Source organism: Phyllobates terribilis, unplaced genomic scaffold, assembly GCF_046119375.1.
Source record: "Phyllobates terribilis strain yellow unplaced genomic scaffold, ASM4611937v1 Scaffold_9__5_contigs__length_417890890, whole genome shotgun sequence".
Taxonomy (NCBI): Eukaryota; Metazoa; Chordata; class Amphibia; order Anura; family Dendrobatidae; genus Phyllobates; species Phyllobates terribilis.
Window position 1 is genome coordinate 74,491,367 of NW_027362769.1, and position 17,040 is coordinate 74,508,406.

General features: G+C 46.1%; 1 protein-coding gene across 2 annotated transcripts in view; it reads right to left on the minus strand.

Moving 5' to 3' along the window:
• ERBB4 (erb-b2 receptor tyrosine kinase 4) overlaps window positions 1-17,040 on the minus strand; it is a 1,557,095-nt gene that overhangs the window by 247,236 nt on the left and 1,292,819 nt on the right. For both annotated transcript variants that reach the window (XM_073646618.1, XM_073646617.1), the window contains exon 20: window positions 14,079-14,264. In XM_073646618.1, coding sequence (XP_073502719.1) covers window positions 14,079-14,264 — 186 coding nt within the window. The remainder of the gene's footprint in view (window positions 1-14,078; window positions 14,265-17,040) is intronic.

Here is a 17,040-nt window from a genome sequence, read left to right on the forward strand (position 1 = left end):
GAGCGGACGCTCCACCAGCAGGGGTTGTGACCCCGTTGATACCCATGGCCCTGCCGTATATCCCTGGAGCAAAATGGCTTCCCCAATATAATGGCAAACCGGACACCCTGTCCGGATTCAAGAGAAAAATATGCGGTGTGCTACATATGTATTCTTTGACTGGCAAACAGAGAGCTGCTGTCGTGTTGGGACAATTGACTGGTGCCGCAGAGCAGGAAGTTGAAACCTGGCCAGGCGCAGACCAGGAATCGGTATCCATCATCTTTAAGAGACTGCAAACTGTGTTTGAAAACCACACTGAGACAGATCTCCGGATGAGGTTCTACCACTGTGTCCAGAAACCTGAGGACAGTGTCCGGGACTATGCCTGGCACTTACAGGAAGCCCTGCGGACCCTGAAACAGGTTAGTCCAGCCAGCATACAGAATGAAAATAAAATGCTGATGGAACAGTTCATCCGGGGGTTGAGGTCCCAGGAAGAGAGCAGAACTGTACGGTGGTTGGCCCTAGATCATCCAGATGCCACCTTTGACACCCTTAAGGACATGGCTATAAAGGGTCTGCAACCCCTGGAAACATCAGATACTGCTATCCAGCGTTACCAGGGTGGGGCCACCCCAGTGCCTACAGCACCCACTGCTTCTTCATTAACGGCTGAAACAAAGATGCAAACAGTGCCTCCTAGCGAGTTGGACAGCCTACGCTCTGAAGTGCGCCAGTTAAGTAAAACCCTGGCCACTGTCCTGAGCACCCTGCAGCTACCGGAGGAGCCCGAGCCGGAAGGAAGAGTACTACTCGCCGACAGCCCTGAGGATGTCCCCTGGATGAGAAGAAGAGGAAGGACAACGCCACCCCGTAGGAGGACAACGCAGTGCCCGGAGGAGGACAACGCCACCCCGTGGGAGGACCAACGACCAACGTCACCCTCCAGGAGAATTCATCTGCTACCGCTGCCAGAAGGCAGGCCACACAGTGCGGAACTGTCCTTTAAACGAGCAAACCCTGGGGCCGAGGGCCGACACCCAGGAGTAAATCAAGCAGGCCCATCAAACTGGTACCATCGGTTCGTGGGAGGAAGACCTTTCCTGTCCATTGTGCTGGACGGCATCGCGACACCTGCCCTGCTGGACACTGGATCTCAGGTAACCATCAAGCCAGATGTCCTCTACAAAAGGTTCTGGTCCATAGAAGAAATTCACCCGCCAGCTCCAAACCTTTCCGTGTATGCCTCCAATGGCCTTCCCCTTAACCTAGTCGGGGTTAAGGATGTGGCAGTAAAGGTGGGAAGAGTGGAACTGAAGGACCAGGGACTAATTGTAGTAGAGACTAATCCTGATGATACAGACTTGTATGTGGTACTTGGCACAAATATTGTCGGTAACTGTTTGGGAGAAGTGTTGTTTTTGCTCCAACAGATGGCCGACACTGCCAAACCAGGGCAGAGGAGGGTGCTCCAGAAAGAGATCTGAGCCCTTATGTACCAGCAACAGGTAAAGCTAACAGGTGGTGAAATTGGTAATGTACGGGTGACAGATCCGATACCCATTGTGATCCCCCCGATGAGTGAGATGCTGATTTGGTGTAGAGCAGCAATAGGTCTCAAAGGACGGAGCTACAGGGTGGTAGTAGAGCCCCTTAGCTCGGAGCATAGACCTACACTCTTGACTGCCAGAGGGGTAGTGAATGTACGCAATGGGAGGGTGCCCATACGCCTCCTAAACTATGGGGAGGACGAGGTTAGATTACCACGCTACACCACTGTTGCCAAACTGTACACAGTAGATAACTCGATACACATGGCGTAGTCCTTAACCTCACCAGACGAAGTGGAGGATAATGACCCGAGAACCCAGGTGGAGGATTGGTGTCAACAGCTCCATGTTGGGACAGACACCACTCCTGCCCATCAGAAACAGGGTGTACGCCGGGTGGTTCAGGAATACGAGCAGGTATTCAGTAAACACCCACTTGACTTTGGGAGCCTTTAAGGGGTACAACACCATATACCCACAGGTGACCATCCACCCATCAAAGAACGTTACAGGCCCATACGACCAGCACACTACCTGAAGGCGAAGGAGATGTTGCACGACATGAAGAAGGCAGGGGTAGTAAGGGATAGCTGTAGTCCCTGGGCAGCTCCCCTGGTCCTAGTCAGGAAAAAGGATGGAAGCATGAGAATGTGTGTAAATTACAGACAGGTAAATCGCATAACACACAAAGATGCATACCCTTTGCCCCGTATAGAGGAATCCCTGGCTGCATTAAAGTCTGCAAAATACTTCTCCACCCTTGACTTCACTAGTGGGTACTGGCAAGTAGCTGTTGCTGAGGAGGATCGGAAGAAGACGGCCTTTACTACCCCAATGGGACTCTGCGAGTTCAACAGTATGCCGTTCGGACTCTGCAACGCCCCCGGAATGTTCCAGAGATTGATGGAGTGCTGCCTGGGACACCGCAACTTCGAGACAGTACTGCTATACCTGGATGACGTGATAGTGTACTCCAAAACGTACGAGGACCATTTGAAGCACCTGGCAGAGGTATTTGAGTCGCTGTTCCGGTATGGGATGAAGCTGAAGCCCTCCAAGTGCCACCTGCTCAAGCGAAAGGTACAGTACCTGGGGCACATCGTCAGTCCAGAAGGAGTAGCACCAGACCCGGAGAAGGTCACTGCCATCCAGAAATGGCCGGAGCCGAAGAGCTTCAAGGAGGTACGTCAGTTCCTGGGACTAGTCGGGTATTACCGGAGGTTTGTGAAGGACTATACCAAGAAAGCGGCGCCTTTGCAAGATCTCCTGGTAGGACAGTCCGGGAGAGGCAGAAACCCCCCGTTCCAGTGGGGTAAGGAGCAAGCTGAATCCTTTGAGGTGATGAAGGAGATCCTGACCGGTGAAGAGATCCTAGCCTACCCTGACTACAGCCAACCGTTCCTGCTGTACACTGATGCCAGCAACGAGGGATTAGGAGCTGTGTTAAGTCAGAAGCAGAATGGCCGAGAGAAGGTGATCGCCTATGCAAGCAGGAAGCTCCGCCCGACCGAGAGGAAATCAGAGAACTACAGCAGCTTCAAGTTGGAGTTCCTGGCCCTGGTCTGGGCCATCACCGAGCGGTTCAAGCACTACCTAGCCTCCAGTAAGTTCACTGCCTACACTGATAATAACCCCTTGACTCATCTGGAAACAGCCAAGTTAGGAGCCACGGAACAATGATGGATGGCTCGGCTGTCAAACTACCAGTTCACCATTAAGTACCGGGCAGGCCGCAAGAATGCCAACGCCGATGCCCTGTCCAGGATGCCTCACCAGTCGGACAATGAAGAAGAAGTGGATGACCTGGAGGAGATTGAGCTACCTGCCTTCCACCGTAATGGAATGGTCCACGAGCAACGAGCCTCCAGGAGGCCTTGCGGTAAGACACTAAACCCGTTACCTCATCACAGTTGGAAGGAGACCCAGGACAGCGACCTGGTTGTCAGCCATATCAAAGAACTGATAACCCAGGAAGGTTCCTCCCTGGAGAAGGACGCTTCTCCACAAGCCAAGCAACTGTGGAATGAGAGAAGCCGGCTGTTCATCTATGGAGAGAAGCTGTGCCGAAGGTACGTCAACCCGAGGACCCATGAGATGGTATGGCAGATTGTAGTGCTTAGGACGGACATCCAGATGGTGTTGGAGGCCTATCATGATCAAGCGGAGCACTTTGGCTGGATGAAGCTAGAAACCCTGCTGAAAGGTCGGTTTTATTGGGTTGGAATGCGCAGTTCCATAGAGAGATGGTGCCGGGATTGTGGACCCTGTAGCCTCAGATGAAAAGACTACAGCAGCCAGAAGGCACCCCTGCAACCCATCAAGACAACTCAACCCTTGGAGATCGTGGCCCTGGATCATATCAAGCTGTCACCCAGCAGGTCAGGGTATTCCTATGCCCTGACCATGGTGGATCACTACTCCAGGTTCCTGGTGGTCGCCCCCATCAAGGATCTGATGGCAGAAACTGCGGCGAAGACGTTTCAGGCATACTTCTGCAGGCCCCATGGATACCCGGAGCAGGTGCTGACAGATCAAGGCACTGCCTTCAAAGCCGAATTGTTCAAGGAGTTTTGCCATCTGTACGGGTGTAAGAAGATCCGGACTACACAGTACCACCCCCAAACCAATGGGTTATGTGAAAAGATGAATAACATTGTCATCGATCTGTTGAAGACCTTACCGCTAGAAGAAAGAAACCAGTGGCCAGACAAGCTGCCTGACCTGGTAGATCTGTACAACCACATACCTGTGAGTTCCACGAATTGTACTCCAGCATATCTCATGCGAGCAAGACCCAGAAAGTTGCCCATGGACCTGGAGCTTGGTGTAGTAGAACCCGAAGCAGATATGTCCACTGAAGACTGGGACACGATGCGACAGGAACAGTACAGGAGAGTACAAGCCTGTGTCGAAGACAGTCTGAATAGGGTAAGAGACAAGCAGGTAGCACAGTACAACCCTTTACACCTGGAGAAGTTGTGCTAAAGAGAAAAAGAAGAAACCACAAACTTGATGACCAGTGGGAGAGGGAACCCTACACTGTGTTAAATACAAGATTTGATAACAGGAAGACCTTTTTAATTACCAAGGACGGAGGAAGAATGACTGCAACGGTATCTAGAGACCATCTGAAGTTGTGTCCAGGTCTGCTAAAGCCCCAGGAAGAAGTGCCTCTCATCGTACCGGAGGAGCCTAAAGAAGCAGTAATACATACTGAATTAGGAGATTTCCCAGCAGATTGGCCCCAACTAGGAGGAGCAGTGATAATACCTGTGATCCACTTCTACCAACAGCCAGAAGATCCTCCACAGCAAGTAGAACCTGTAGGTGCCCCAGAAGAGCCTGCTCAGGAAGAATCCCCGGAAGAAGGATCCCATGTTGGAGCAGAGCAAGAAGGCCCAGCCAATGGTACACTTGCCAGTCCCGTAGAGAGGTTAAGGCAGTCCTGCAGTCCCTCCACACCTAGAACTGACAGAATGGGAGGTAGTACAAGCACCAGTACCACACGCATCCCAATACTACGTAGGTCGACACGTAGCACGCAAGGTCAGACCCCTGTCAGGTATAGGGAGAAAATAGAGAAACTCTGATAGTATAAATAGTTGCCCCTTGGGGTATGTTATTCTTGTGTAATTTTCATGTGTGTATTTATTGACTTATTTTTGCCTTACAATGGACAATTTAGGCGACTTGGACACTTTTCTTGTTGCATTTCGTTACCCGTAAGGGTATATATAAAGGACTCTGTGGCTGAGGACTGTGTGCAGCCCAAAAACTGTTTACTTGTACATATTGCACTCCCTGGAGTGCCCCTTTTAGGTAACCACTGAAGAAAAACCTGTCTGGCGTGGCAAGACTTGTGGTCCAACATCGGATCACCTACGCCCTGCAGCCACGCCCAGGGCCTACGTGAAGGGTTTAAGGACAGGTCCCTCAAGCTGCCTTGTACTTTGCAGTGAAATGGACACCCTGTTAGGGGACTCACTGACAATTGCTCAAAAACTGTAACTATATATATTGATTATTTATTAAGTTTTTGTTATCTGTAACGTTCAAGCAAAGTGCCTCCCATAAAAGGAAGAAAAGTTGTTATTTGTTAACCTGTTTTTGAAAAAAATGCTTCAGTCCAGGAGTACTGAGATTTACTAGGGGGGAATGTGGCGCCCTGCTGCGCATTGGTGCCACAGAACCCAGAAGGGTGCATGGATGGACTTCTCCACAAGAGGCCCTTGCACATTCACGCACCTCCACCCTACCACCTCAGACCAGCAGAGGGAGCCATTTAGGGATATATATATAGGGAGGGTGGAGCCAGGCAGATCAGTCAGTGTTCAGAGACAGAGAGGAACACAGCTCTGAGTTGAGCAGAGAGCGTGCTGACGCTCAGAGAGCAGTGAAGAGAGCAGCAAGCTGGCTGCTGTGCTTAGGCGAGCCAAGGCCTACAGCACATGTGAAGGTTTAGTGAGGGCCTTGAGTGGGCCGAAGGCGAGAGGAGAAGGAGAAGGAGAAGGAAGAAGTAGCGAGGGGGCAGAGGAGCATACCAGGCTCACCCCAATATATATACCGGACACCGGGTCCGCGCCTACAGGGATCCTTTACACCCAGTAAGAACCACTGGAACCCCTGGAGGACTACAGGTCCCAGGTTCACCAAACGCTGACTACAGTATCAGGGCTAGGAGTCACGGAGGCCCCAGCGTCCAGGGAGAGTGATCTCCAAAGAGAAGGCCCTACCACCAGGTCAGCAGGTGCAAAGAGAGACAGTAACCAAGATAGGCCTAGCTCCAGGCAGGTCAGAAGCTTAGAGAATAAAGCCACGGATCAGGAGGCCCTATACCCGCTCACTGGGGAGAGTCCAAAAGTGCGCCCTTCGCCTGGAGTACCCTGGACCGTGCCTGCAGCATCACCAGTAAAGGTACTGAAGCTTACCCCCATGTGAGTGTCTGTCTTTCCTCCGGGACCGTCCTGCCGTCTCTCCCCTGCACCACCATCCATTACACCCCACGCTGCCCTGGAGCTAGCTCTACCTGTGGAGAGCCACACCATCCCTGCTGCCGTAACACCAGCTCCAGAGGACTGCTCCGCATCGGCGGCCCCCTTAGCTGCATTCCACAGGTGGCATCACAAACTTTCCAAATCCCATATAATATCCCCCCTTTTACTGACCGCCCTGGGTCACGGACCGGGCCAGCTACCGTGATATCCCCCAGCAACCAGAGGCCCGGCTGCTGAGTACCCCACGGCCCAGGGGGCGCGTCAACATCCTGCATGGGGCATTATATGGGCGGGTGACATCCTGCATGGGGCATTATATGGGGGGGAGAGGTGACATCCTGCTTGGGGCATTATATGGGGGGGGAGAGGTGACATCCCGCATGGGGCATTATATGGGGGGGGGAGGTGACATCCTGCATGGGGCATTATAAGGGGGGGGTGACATCCTGCATGGGGCCAGTATTCTGTATAGAGCATTATAAGGGGGCCAGTACCCTCTATGGAGCGTTATACGGGAGCCAGTATCCTGTATGGAGCATTATATGGGGACCAGTATCCTGCATGGAGCGTTATATGGGGACCAGTATCCTGTATGGAGCGTTATATGGGGACCAGTATCCTGTATGGAGCGTTATATGGGGACCAGTATTCTTCATGGAGCAATATATGGGGCCCATAATACTGTATGGAGGACTATACTGTCCAGTCTGCACAGTGCGCTGTGAGGATTTCTGAGCTATTGTAGAATTTACAATAGATATCACTCATGTAATGTAAGAAGTAAAATCTTCAGCATTGTACTATATATATATTTCTCTGCCATATCTGTGCATCATGAATCGTGGTATGTGTTAAAGGGGCCCACTGAGACCCTTTCGCCCAGGGACCACAAAAACCTGGAGCCGGCCCTGACTATGTGACAAAAGCACATCTCGCAAGTATTGATGGAACAAAAAGTTATGACACAAAATTTCTAAAGCAATAAATAATAAATAAATAATAAATCTGTAATATATTACAAATGCTTTTTCTAAAGTTTTAAATCAGTCCCTGCAGATTTGGAATAGCAAAGGTAGAGCAAAATAGAGCAGAGGCTTTATACGGTGTATCTGAAGGACAAACATGCGGAGAAATATCACAGACATGTCTACACTGACAGCACTAATTAACCCAGCATTACAGGTGGTGGGCAGCCGCGGAGAGGGCACGGAAGGATACCCTCTAGCCTCCCTGCAGTTTATCTAATAAATATAATTATATCTTTGGGTACATATCCTACCATGTTAAGGTTTCATACTGCACACAGCAGGAGACTGATCTCCCTAAAATCACATGTGCATGATCTCTAGTTAATGGTGGTGCTTACTGTAAGCTGCAATGACTGCCGCTGGCAGGTATATACCATGCCAGGCACAAATCCACGTTCCATGTAAAACAGGAAAAACAAACTAAACTTCACATTACTTCAATTGGGAACTACAACTGCACAATGTATGCAGAAATAACTGGTAAAAAATGATGCTTTCATCTGTTAGAAATAATGTCCCTATAGAAGTTACTGTAATACATTCGTACAATGCACCGAGGAGATATATTCAGATATTCACAAAGAACAGTGCGGTGCTGGCATATGGTGAATACCTAATGTTTTTTGTGCAGTGATTAGCATAACTTAAAAAACAGTCACGCGTGCTTCAGGTAGGGTGTAGCAAGGTTTGGCAATGTTTCGCTGTAAAGCCATACCATACTGGACTCGTGTAGAGAGAAACAGGAGCAGCAGAGCGGATGGCACCATTGTGGTATTTGAGGTTTTCCATAGGATCTTAGAAAAAATATCAAGATTCACAAATGAAAGGGTTAAATAACCAATTCAGTTCGGCTACATCAGAAATTACATTAAGTTCCCAAGATTAGTTTTTGACGCTGCGTATTTTATTCAACGTAAACTGACCGATGAGGCGTTTTTGAAATCTGCAACATGTCAATTTCACTTGCGGGCACCCAGAGTTTTATGTGCAGATTTTCCCCTTAGAATTGCATTAGATGCAAAAAGTCCGCAGGCGAAAAACGCACGTCAGTTTTTAGTGAGTTTACACTGCAGAAACGCACATGACGGTATCAATAAAGGTTTGTCAAAGCCAATTACCAAGGAGTATCAAAAACAAAGGAGCTTAACTTAGAACGTGTCCTACCAAAAATCCTCAGTCAAAAACGCCAATAAAATTAGTGTAAAAAAATGCAATGAAAAAATGTAAACAAACTAATTTACATAATAGGTGCTGAAATGGGGCAGAAAATCTGCAAAAACAAAACCTCACCTATTATATGATTCATGCTGCTCAAACTATGTGCATCATGAAGCAGATACTGGCTTAATAAGATAACCAATAGGGATGAGCAGACCTGTGGAAGTTCGGGTTCTGGTACCTGACCCGAACTTTAGTACAAAGGTTCAGTTTGGATACCAGACCTGTACCCAAACTTGAACCAGTACTGGAACCCATTGAAAAAAATGGAGACCTGAACTTTGAATCTGGAAAAAAAAATTCTCTTTCTCTGCAATGGACTTCTGGGAGAAGTCCATGTTTGGCGTTTAGCGCTGGAAACTAATTGTCCGGTACGAACCACGAACTTTTAAGTTCGGGTTCACTCATCTCTAATTACCAATAGAAATTTTATAATGTGACAAAGCTCATTTAGTGATATTGTTTATCATATCATAATTAGCTTAATGATATCTAGACAAATTAGTTGTCTTTCCCCTTGGGGATTGACTAGTAAAAGGTAAAATGTTGCACCCTAGCATAGTGAGATGCAGTACCACATTTATAATTTAGGTTTTATACTGCTTATTACAACAATTGAATCTTGGTCAGTGGCCATCAATATTTTGCACCAATTTCCAGGTATCATTTTCAAGAATGTGGGATACACCGATTTAGACTTTTACAAATACATTTAATTGCCAATATACTGGATTCATTCATTTGTAAGTTTAAGAGGATTCAATATTGTGTTCTGCAGCACATCAATCATATAACTGGTAATGGTATGCCATTTTCTCTGCTAATCAAACATTGGGTCTTAAAGGAATTTTCCAGGCTTTGAGCTGAAGTCTGCAGTCACTCTATGTGACTATTCACAAAAAAGAATGTTCAGCTCACCTGATGAAAAATACTTTAAACTCTCAAGATGTGCACAGACAACAAATCCTATTTGGAAGGATAATAGAACACATGTAAAAAAAAAAGTAATCTTGTCCAGCACTCATTCTCCAAGTTTTGCAAGTTAAAATAAAGAACTTTATTGATTCATTTAAAGGATACGAGAAACATACAAGTTTAAAAACAGGACATCCTGCAAAAAATCCTACGCATTTTGAACCTAGACATATGTACGGTTCTTAGTCCGTGATTGCAGACAGTGCACACTGTCAGGATTCTCCAGTGCTGATGTCAGGAGTGGGCGTAAGTATGCGATTTGCATACGTCCGCCCCATTCTGACTAGACATGGCCAGCTTCACTAAATTTACTTGTATTGAGCGATGCCGCGCACATCTAGTCGGCACGTGACCACTTTTATGAAAATCACATACTTACAGTCACGTGGCCGCCCACTCCCAGCACCGGAATATCCTGACAGTGCACACTACGCGCCCTGAGAATTCACAAATCTGGAGTCACAGACATACCCCAGACTTGGCCCCAATAAAATAAAAAAGCTTATACTCCCTTCTCGTGCCGGCACCGTTCCCGCGGTGTCGGCACTCGCTCTCCCCGGCACTGCCATGGTGTTGTTGTGACACGTGACCCTGGTGCCCAATCAGCGCTGGCGTCACTGTCCCCGATTCCTGTCGAAATGAAAATGAAGAGGAAGTCAGATGAGCTGCAGTCCAGACTCCCTCTCCATGTTCGATTTCTCCGAAGGCGGGGACAGTGATGCCAGCGCTGATTGGGCACCAGGGTCACATGTCACAACAACCGCACGAGACCCCTGGGACAGCAAGTGCTCACACCAAGGGAATGGTGCCAACACGGGAGGTGAGAATAAGCTCTTTTATTCTTTCGGGGCCAAGCATGGGGTATGAGAAGGGGTTGTCCTAGTAGTGGACAACCCCTTTAACATCCTATATATGTGAAAATCATTGTAGCATTGTAGGAGCAAACAGTCATTACCCTGATTATAGTGGACCTCACTTTAGTTCCAGATGATCATACACCCACCATGGATCATAAGGGTATGATGTAGTCTGCCAACTAATAGCAGCTAATAGTAGACATCAGCACCATTTGCTTTCAAAAGCAGGCTGGCTGTGATCAATGAGTGACCTAATTCCCCAACATCCACCCTTCCTCCTTACTTGGAAAGAGGAACAGCGACAAGTCATAGAAACCTGATGCTTATCATTGATTTTTTACCATTCATTTTATTAATTTGGAAAACAAGAGTTCTTATTCGTGTCTTTTGAACTGCCAAATTACTAAATGTACGTTCTTATTCATGTCTAAATAAAAAAAAATACCGAACCTATAGTATAATAATCCTTATGTCATTGAAGTTCCAGTGACTGAGGAAAGCTGGAGGTTGAATTGATATCCGACCTTAAAGGGAATATATAACTAGGTTTTTTCCACCTAATCTGACAGCAAAATAATGTAGAGACAGAGACCCTTATTGCAGTGATGTGTCACTTTCGGGGCAGCTTGCTGTAGTTTTGATAAAATCACTTTTTATCAGCAGGAGATTATCACTAGAAGACTAGTAAACCTGTAGTCCTCTATATTCATGAGCTCTGATTACAAGCTTTCTGCCTATGCACAGCGTACACAGAAAGCTGCCAATCAGTGGTGTGGGCGGGGTTATACAGAGCTCATCATTCAGAGAACGTGTAGATTTGCAGCAGAGAGAACAGGAATGTCATGAAAACTACAGCAAGCAGCCCAGTAAGTGACACATCGCTGGAATCAGGGTCTCTGCAATCAACATAATGCTGCTCTCAGATGGGGTAGCAAAAACATGGTGACAGATTCCCTTTAATAAGCTGGTCTTGTAGTTCTAGATAGAGTTAGTGGTAACTAATGCTGGTACTTTTGTTAGTTCACATCTTTATTCCTCTAATACAACTTTTCGTTTTTCAGATTTGTCAAGTGCGTCTTGCTACTAGGAAGCGAACAGTTAATGTGGTTAATTTACCACAAAACAAGAGTCTAAATACTTAGTGTTAAGCACAGCGGAATTAGATTTATTGTGTGTATACTGCAGTTGTTGGATAAGTAGCTTTCGAAAATCAATATTTAATTAGCTCACTCACTGTTTTATTACAAGCGCCGCTGAGAATCGCAGAGTATTTTCCCTGCTCCCTTCCCAAGACACAGCTTTGGTTTCTCTGGAAACAGGCAGTAACGCACCGGGACTTCACCGTGGGGGCCGGACGCCCCGATCCCACAGAAGACAGAGATGTCACACTGTTTGCATTTGATCTAAACTTGTAAACAAGTCCCAGCTTGCAGTCTTTATTGTAACGTAATGAGAAAAGGAAATTTCAGACCATCTCCCACCTCAAGGCTCCTTAGCCTGCCTTTTGCAGACCTAACACTCTCAGCAGAGCTACCGCAGCTGTCAAGCTACAAGTGCTCTCATGTCTGGCAACAGATGGGTCTTTATCTGCTATTTATTACAATGTAATTAAGATAGCAACTATATCACAATCTCCATTTTAATATCTCTAAAAATAATCTTTCTAATCTCAGAAGGGGCCTAATTTCAGTACAGCAATAATGGGGCCATCTGAATTTCAACTCGCTCATCCCGTTGTGCCTAGGAGCGGTACGCAAACATTACAATACCGATTACAATGATCATTAAGTGTTACCAGATGCTAAACTGTTTCTAAAGATGTCTCCCAAACAATAGAGAGATATTTGCAGATCCTTCTTGGGTCTCGTTTACGATGACCTTTACGTCAAATCAAGGACTATTGTATGGCCATCTTGAACATTCGAAAATTGTTATTACTATATTCACCATTAGATTGTGCATTCGGAAACTATATTCTTAGACAAAGTAGGGTAAGCAAGGGTATAAGATGATTAGGATAGAGAGTTCTCTTTGAATCTAGTACTAATTATGTATGAAGAACCACAACTTTCCATTGATGGCTCCGCGTGTTACTCTATGCTACAAAAGAGCACACTAAGGTTCTGCCCACCCTATTTACTGAGTGTCCTCTTATACAGTTCAGGGTGATGGCATCAGGGGCGGACATATTATTGGTGCAACCTGTCAAGCCGCACAGGGGCCCTAGAGGTAAGGGAGGCCACTTTCACCTCCATAGCAGGTGGAATTGTGCATCATAATGAGCTATCGGTCTACAAAGGGCCCTCTTCTGTCTGTGCCCGTCAGTGGATGACGTAAGCGTTCAACTACACAAACAATCAACAAGAATCAAATGGATAAGCTTGTCACTGGTAAAATTGCTAACAGAAATGGGTTATACCATAAAACAACATTTGCCACCCATCCACAAGATAGCTTATAACTGCATGATCGCTGGGACCCCATGATTACTATAAATGTGATCCCAAGCCAACCACTTATCCTTGCTTTCTCTTATTTTATTAAGTTGTCTCCGTTCCCCCTATAGACATTGCATAGAGAAGCAGGGCACCACCGCCCCATTAAAACTCCTCCTTAGGCTAGGCATAGACGGGCATGTATTCTCTCATGTGAGAGAATCGGGTCAATTATGCAAATCACACTTTGAGTGTGATCATAGTGTGATCTGATTCTCTTGGATGAGGAATAGATGGAAAGAAAAAATGTCTCCATCTTCTCCAATGTGTCAGTTTGTGGAAACCGAACTGCACTCAGATGTCATCCGAGTGCAGTCTGATGGTTTACACAGACTCATTGACTTGCATGGCCGAGTGCGATCCAAATATCGGATCTTACTCTGGCATGTAGTCCGTCTTGGTCCAAGGAAAAAGTCTGGCATGCGCCTGGCCGCATAGATTAACATTGGTCTGAGTGCGATCCGATGTTTTGTTGCGCTTGGACCGAAAATACACTCGTCTGCACCTGCCCTTACTGTTGACATGCAATCAGGAGAAAGAGGAAACTTGGGACCCTCATTCTATGTTTTTTAGAAAAAGGAAGATTTAAAGATGATTTTCAACCACTTTTAAAAAAAAACTGTAAAGAAAATCAGATCATAAGCCTCGGTTTAAATAAAGTACTATGCAGTCAGCAACCTGACACTTTAAAGAAATTGTGTGCTTACTGATTAATTTGAGCTCATAGGTGGTGCACATCAGACACATATAGCAGAATGTTATCTATTGCATAACAAAAATGTTTCCTTCAAGTGAACAAGAAAAATCTTTTAAACTGTATTCAGAAAACAGATGCTGAATACAAAGGCGGAATCAGGTTTCTGTTCTGAAGGCTTCTTTTACCAACATAAAACTACTGCCTTTAGCATATACTTGAGTACATTTCAATGCCTTTATCTTTTCTTAACGTATAAATAATTATCAAATAGTTATTCCTTACCTTTGCTATCTGAACACACCAGTTAAGAAGGAGTTGGGAACCAATGTTATCCTTGTGTTCATGGACATAATCCAAAAGACATCCGTGAGGCATCAGTTGGGTGACCAGTTGAATTGTAGGACTCAGGCAGACTCCAAGTAAGCGAACTAAGTGAGGATGATCCATGCTAGCCATAATCAGCGCTTCCTAAAATTAAAAACAGAATCTATAGAGTTATAGTCACTAATATGTACTATTGCTACATAGACATAAATAATACAATATATTGGAACAGTGCATAGGAGGAAACTTATCTGCATTCACAAACAATTTACTTCTTTTCTTACTTGATCCTTGGGGGTGGGGCATAGGGTTAAGGCATATAAAATTATATAGCCCCTGCAGAATGTAAAGAGTTGCATTTTTACCAATTTTCCCCTTTACGGACTCTATCTCTAATTTTCAATTGACTGTGATGGGAGCACACAAGCTGCTGAGATCTCTCTCGTACAGAGTACACACAGAAAGAGGGATTCCTGCTCTTCTTTAATTACATAGCACAGATAGAAACAGCTGCAGCATGGATGAAATTATACAGCAGTATTGAACAGTGTAGATGTGAATCCATCTCTTGGTTGAAATAATAGACTTGTTAGAAGACTCAGCATGATCTTTCTGTGGCTCCCTTGCTTGTTTTTGCACTCTGCTCCTCCCTCCAACTCTCACTCCCCTCTCCATAAAGAATAATACGCTGTATAACCTGATCCCTCACTATACTGGCAGCCTGTCTTGTCTTGAGCAAGACAGAGTTCAGCTATTTTCCAAGGTGAATGGATAAGTTCAGCAGGCAGGAATGGGGGGGTTATCTCATAAGTGGAAAGAGATCAAATTTCTCTAATAAGTATGTTACAAAGTTTCTTATGGTCACCCTCAGGCTATGTGCCCACGATGCAGAAATGAAGCAGAAAATTTCTGCAGCATTTCTGCATCTCCCTGGCAGAAAAAAACGCATGCAGATTGTGCATGCGTTTTTCCTGCAGAATACATGCGGATCCACATGCGGATTCACATGCGTTTCTGCATGCAGATTGACAAGCGCTTTCCAGGCGATAGCATCACTTGGAAAGTGCTTGACAACTAGGTCACACTATATAAATCCATGCAAACGGCATGGATTTATACAGTGTGAACCGTAAAAATGAAAACAAATAAATCTATACTCACCCCCGAGGCCCCGGCGTGGCTGCAGCGCTGCTTCCTGTCTGGCTCCTGGATGCCGGCATCTCGCGAAACAGAGCGGTGAAGGGCCTGCGGCCACATGACTGTGACGTCACCGCAGGTCCTCAAGCGATGCCGGCATTCAGAGAGAAGCCGCCGGACAGGTGAATATAAACTTTATTTGTTATTTTATTCTTTTTTTACAGGTACAATGGTACCCAGGTCTGGATGAGAGTCTCCTCTCCTCCAGAACTGGGTACCATCCGCACATAGAGATGCATAGAAGCCGCTTGTAAAAATGTACAGTCGCGGTTTCTATGCGTCTCAATGCAAGTCAATGGCGGGAGTTCCGCTGCGCTTCCGCAAAATTAAATGACATGCTGCGGATTTTTGTACGCAGCATAAACGCTGCGGAAAAATCCGCAGCATGTGCATAGAACATGCGGAATCCCCTTGGGGACCATGGGGTGCGGATTACCTAGCGTTTCACAAGCGTTTCCGCTGCGGAAATTCCGCAGCATAAACGCTTGAAAAACGCTACGTGGGCACACAGCCTCATTATGGATTTATTTAAAGAAGTTGTCCATTACTTCTTCATTGATGTCTTATCCTATGGATAGGGCATCAATGTCTGATCAGCCAGGGTCCCGCACCTGGCACCCCCGCCGATCAGCTGTTATTGGTGCCGGCAGCGGCCGCCAGCCAAAGGTGCTTACTTGCCATGCTTGGCCGTCTAGCTGTAGTGGTTGCCGCGGGGCACTGAACATCCGCCTCCCATCAAATTGAATAGGAGGCAGATGGGCAGTACCCCGCGGCGGCCACTACGCTAGATGGCCAAGCACTGCAAGTAAGTACCTCCGGTCGGCCGCCGCTGGCACCGATAACAGCTGATCGGTGGGGTTGCAGGGTGTGTGACCTCGGCCGATCAAACATTGATGCCCAATGAAAAAGTAGTGGACAACTTCTTTAAAGCTTGTAGGTGCAGTTCCTATTTAAAGGAGATGTCACATTAAGTAAATTTTTCAAAAGCCAATCTAGGGCGTATGCACGTGTCTGCTTAGGACCACTCCCACAATAAGCCAGAGCACACAGTTCCTGCAAAGAGTTCCTCTCATTGTGGAGTACATGTAGGACTATTATCCTGGCTCGCTAATGGTTGTATATTCCAGGACTGCAGCAAATAGTTGGCAGACATCAACATATCTTTGTTAACAGAGGGGCTTGTCCATACGGAACAAACCCTTTAATAAATGAGTATATAATAAAGTCCTAAGCTCTCCCTTGCAGGCAATATTCTTATCATTTATCTCTATGGCTACTTGAATGAAAGCTGACGATTTGGAGCTCTGAAATGGAAAAATGTGGCTCCAGCCTTTGTAAAAAAAAAATATAAAATCAATCAGCTCAGATATGTGGCCCTAAAATATAATGATGTTCAAAGACGGAGGTGCATTTTAGCTTTGTAGAAAAATAAAATGAAATTATACTCTTATAATTGCTTCCTCTAACAATCAAAAGCAGATGTCCTGGTTCTGCATTCTCCTGTTATAATGGAAAAGAAAAAATTATATATTTTTAAAAAAAACTTGACATTGCTGAGTTGGTAGAAAGAAATCCAAATGCTTGAACAGTTGTTGTGAGATGTACTGGGCTTCAGGACGTGCACAGCATTATAAGAAGGCATGCTACAACAGGGACAAAGTTCCAGTTATGGAGAAAAAGTGATAACGAAAATCTTATCAGCCCCCCTGCATACTTCTAAAAT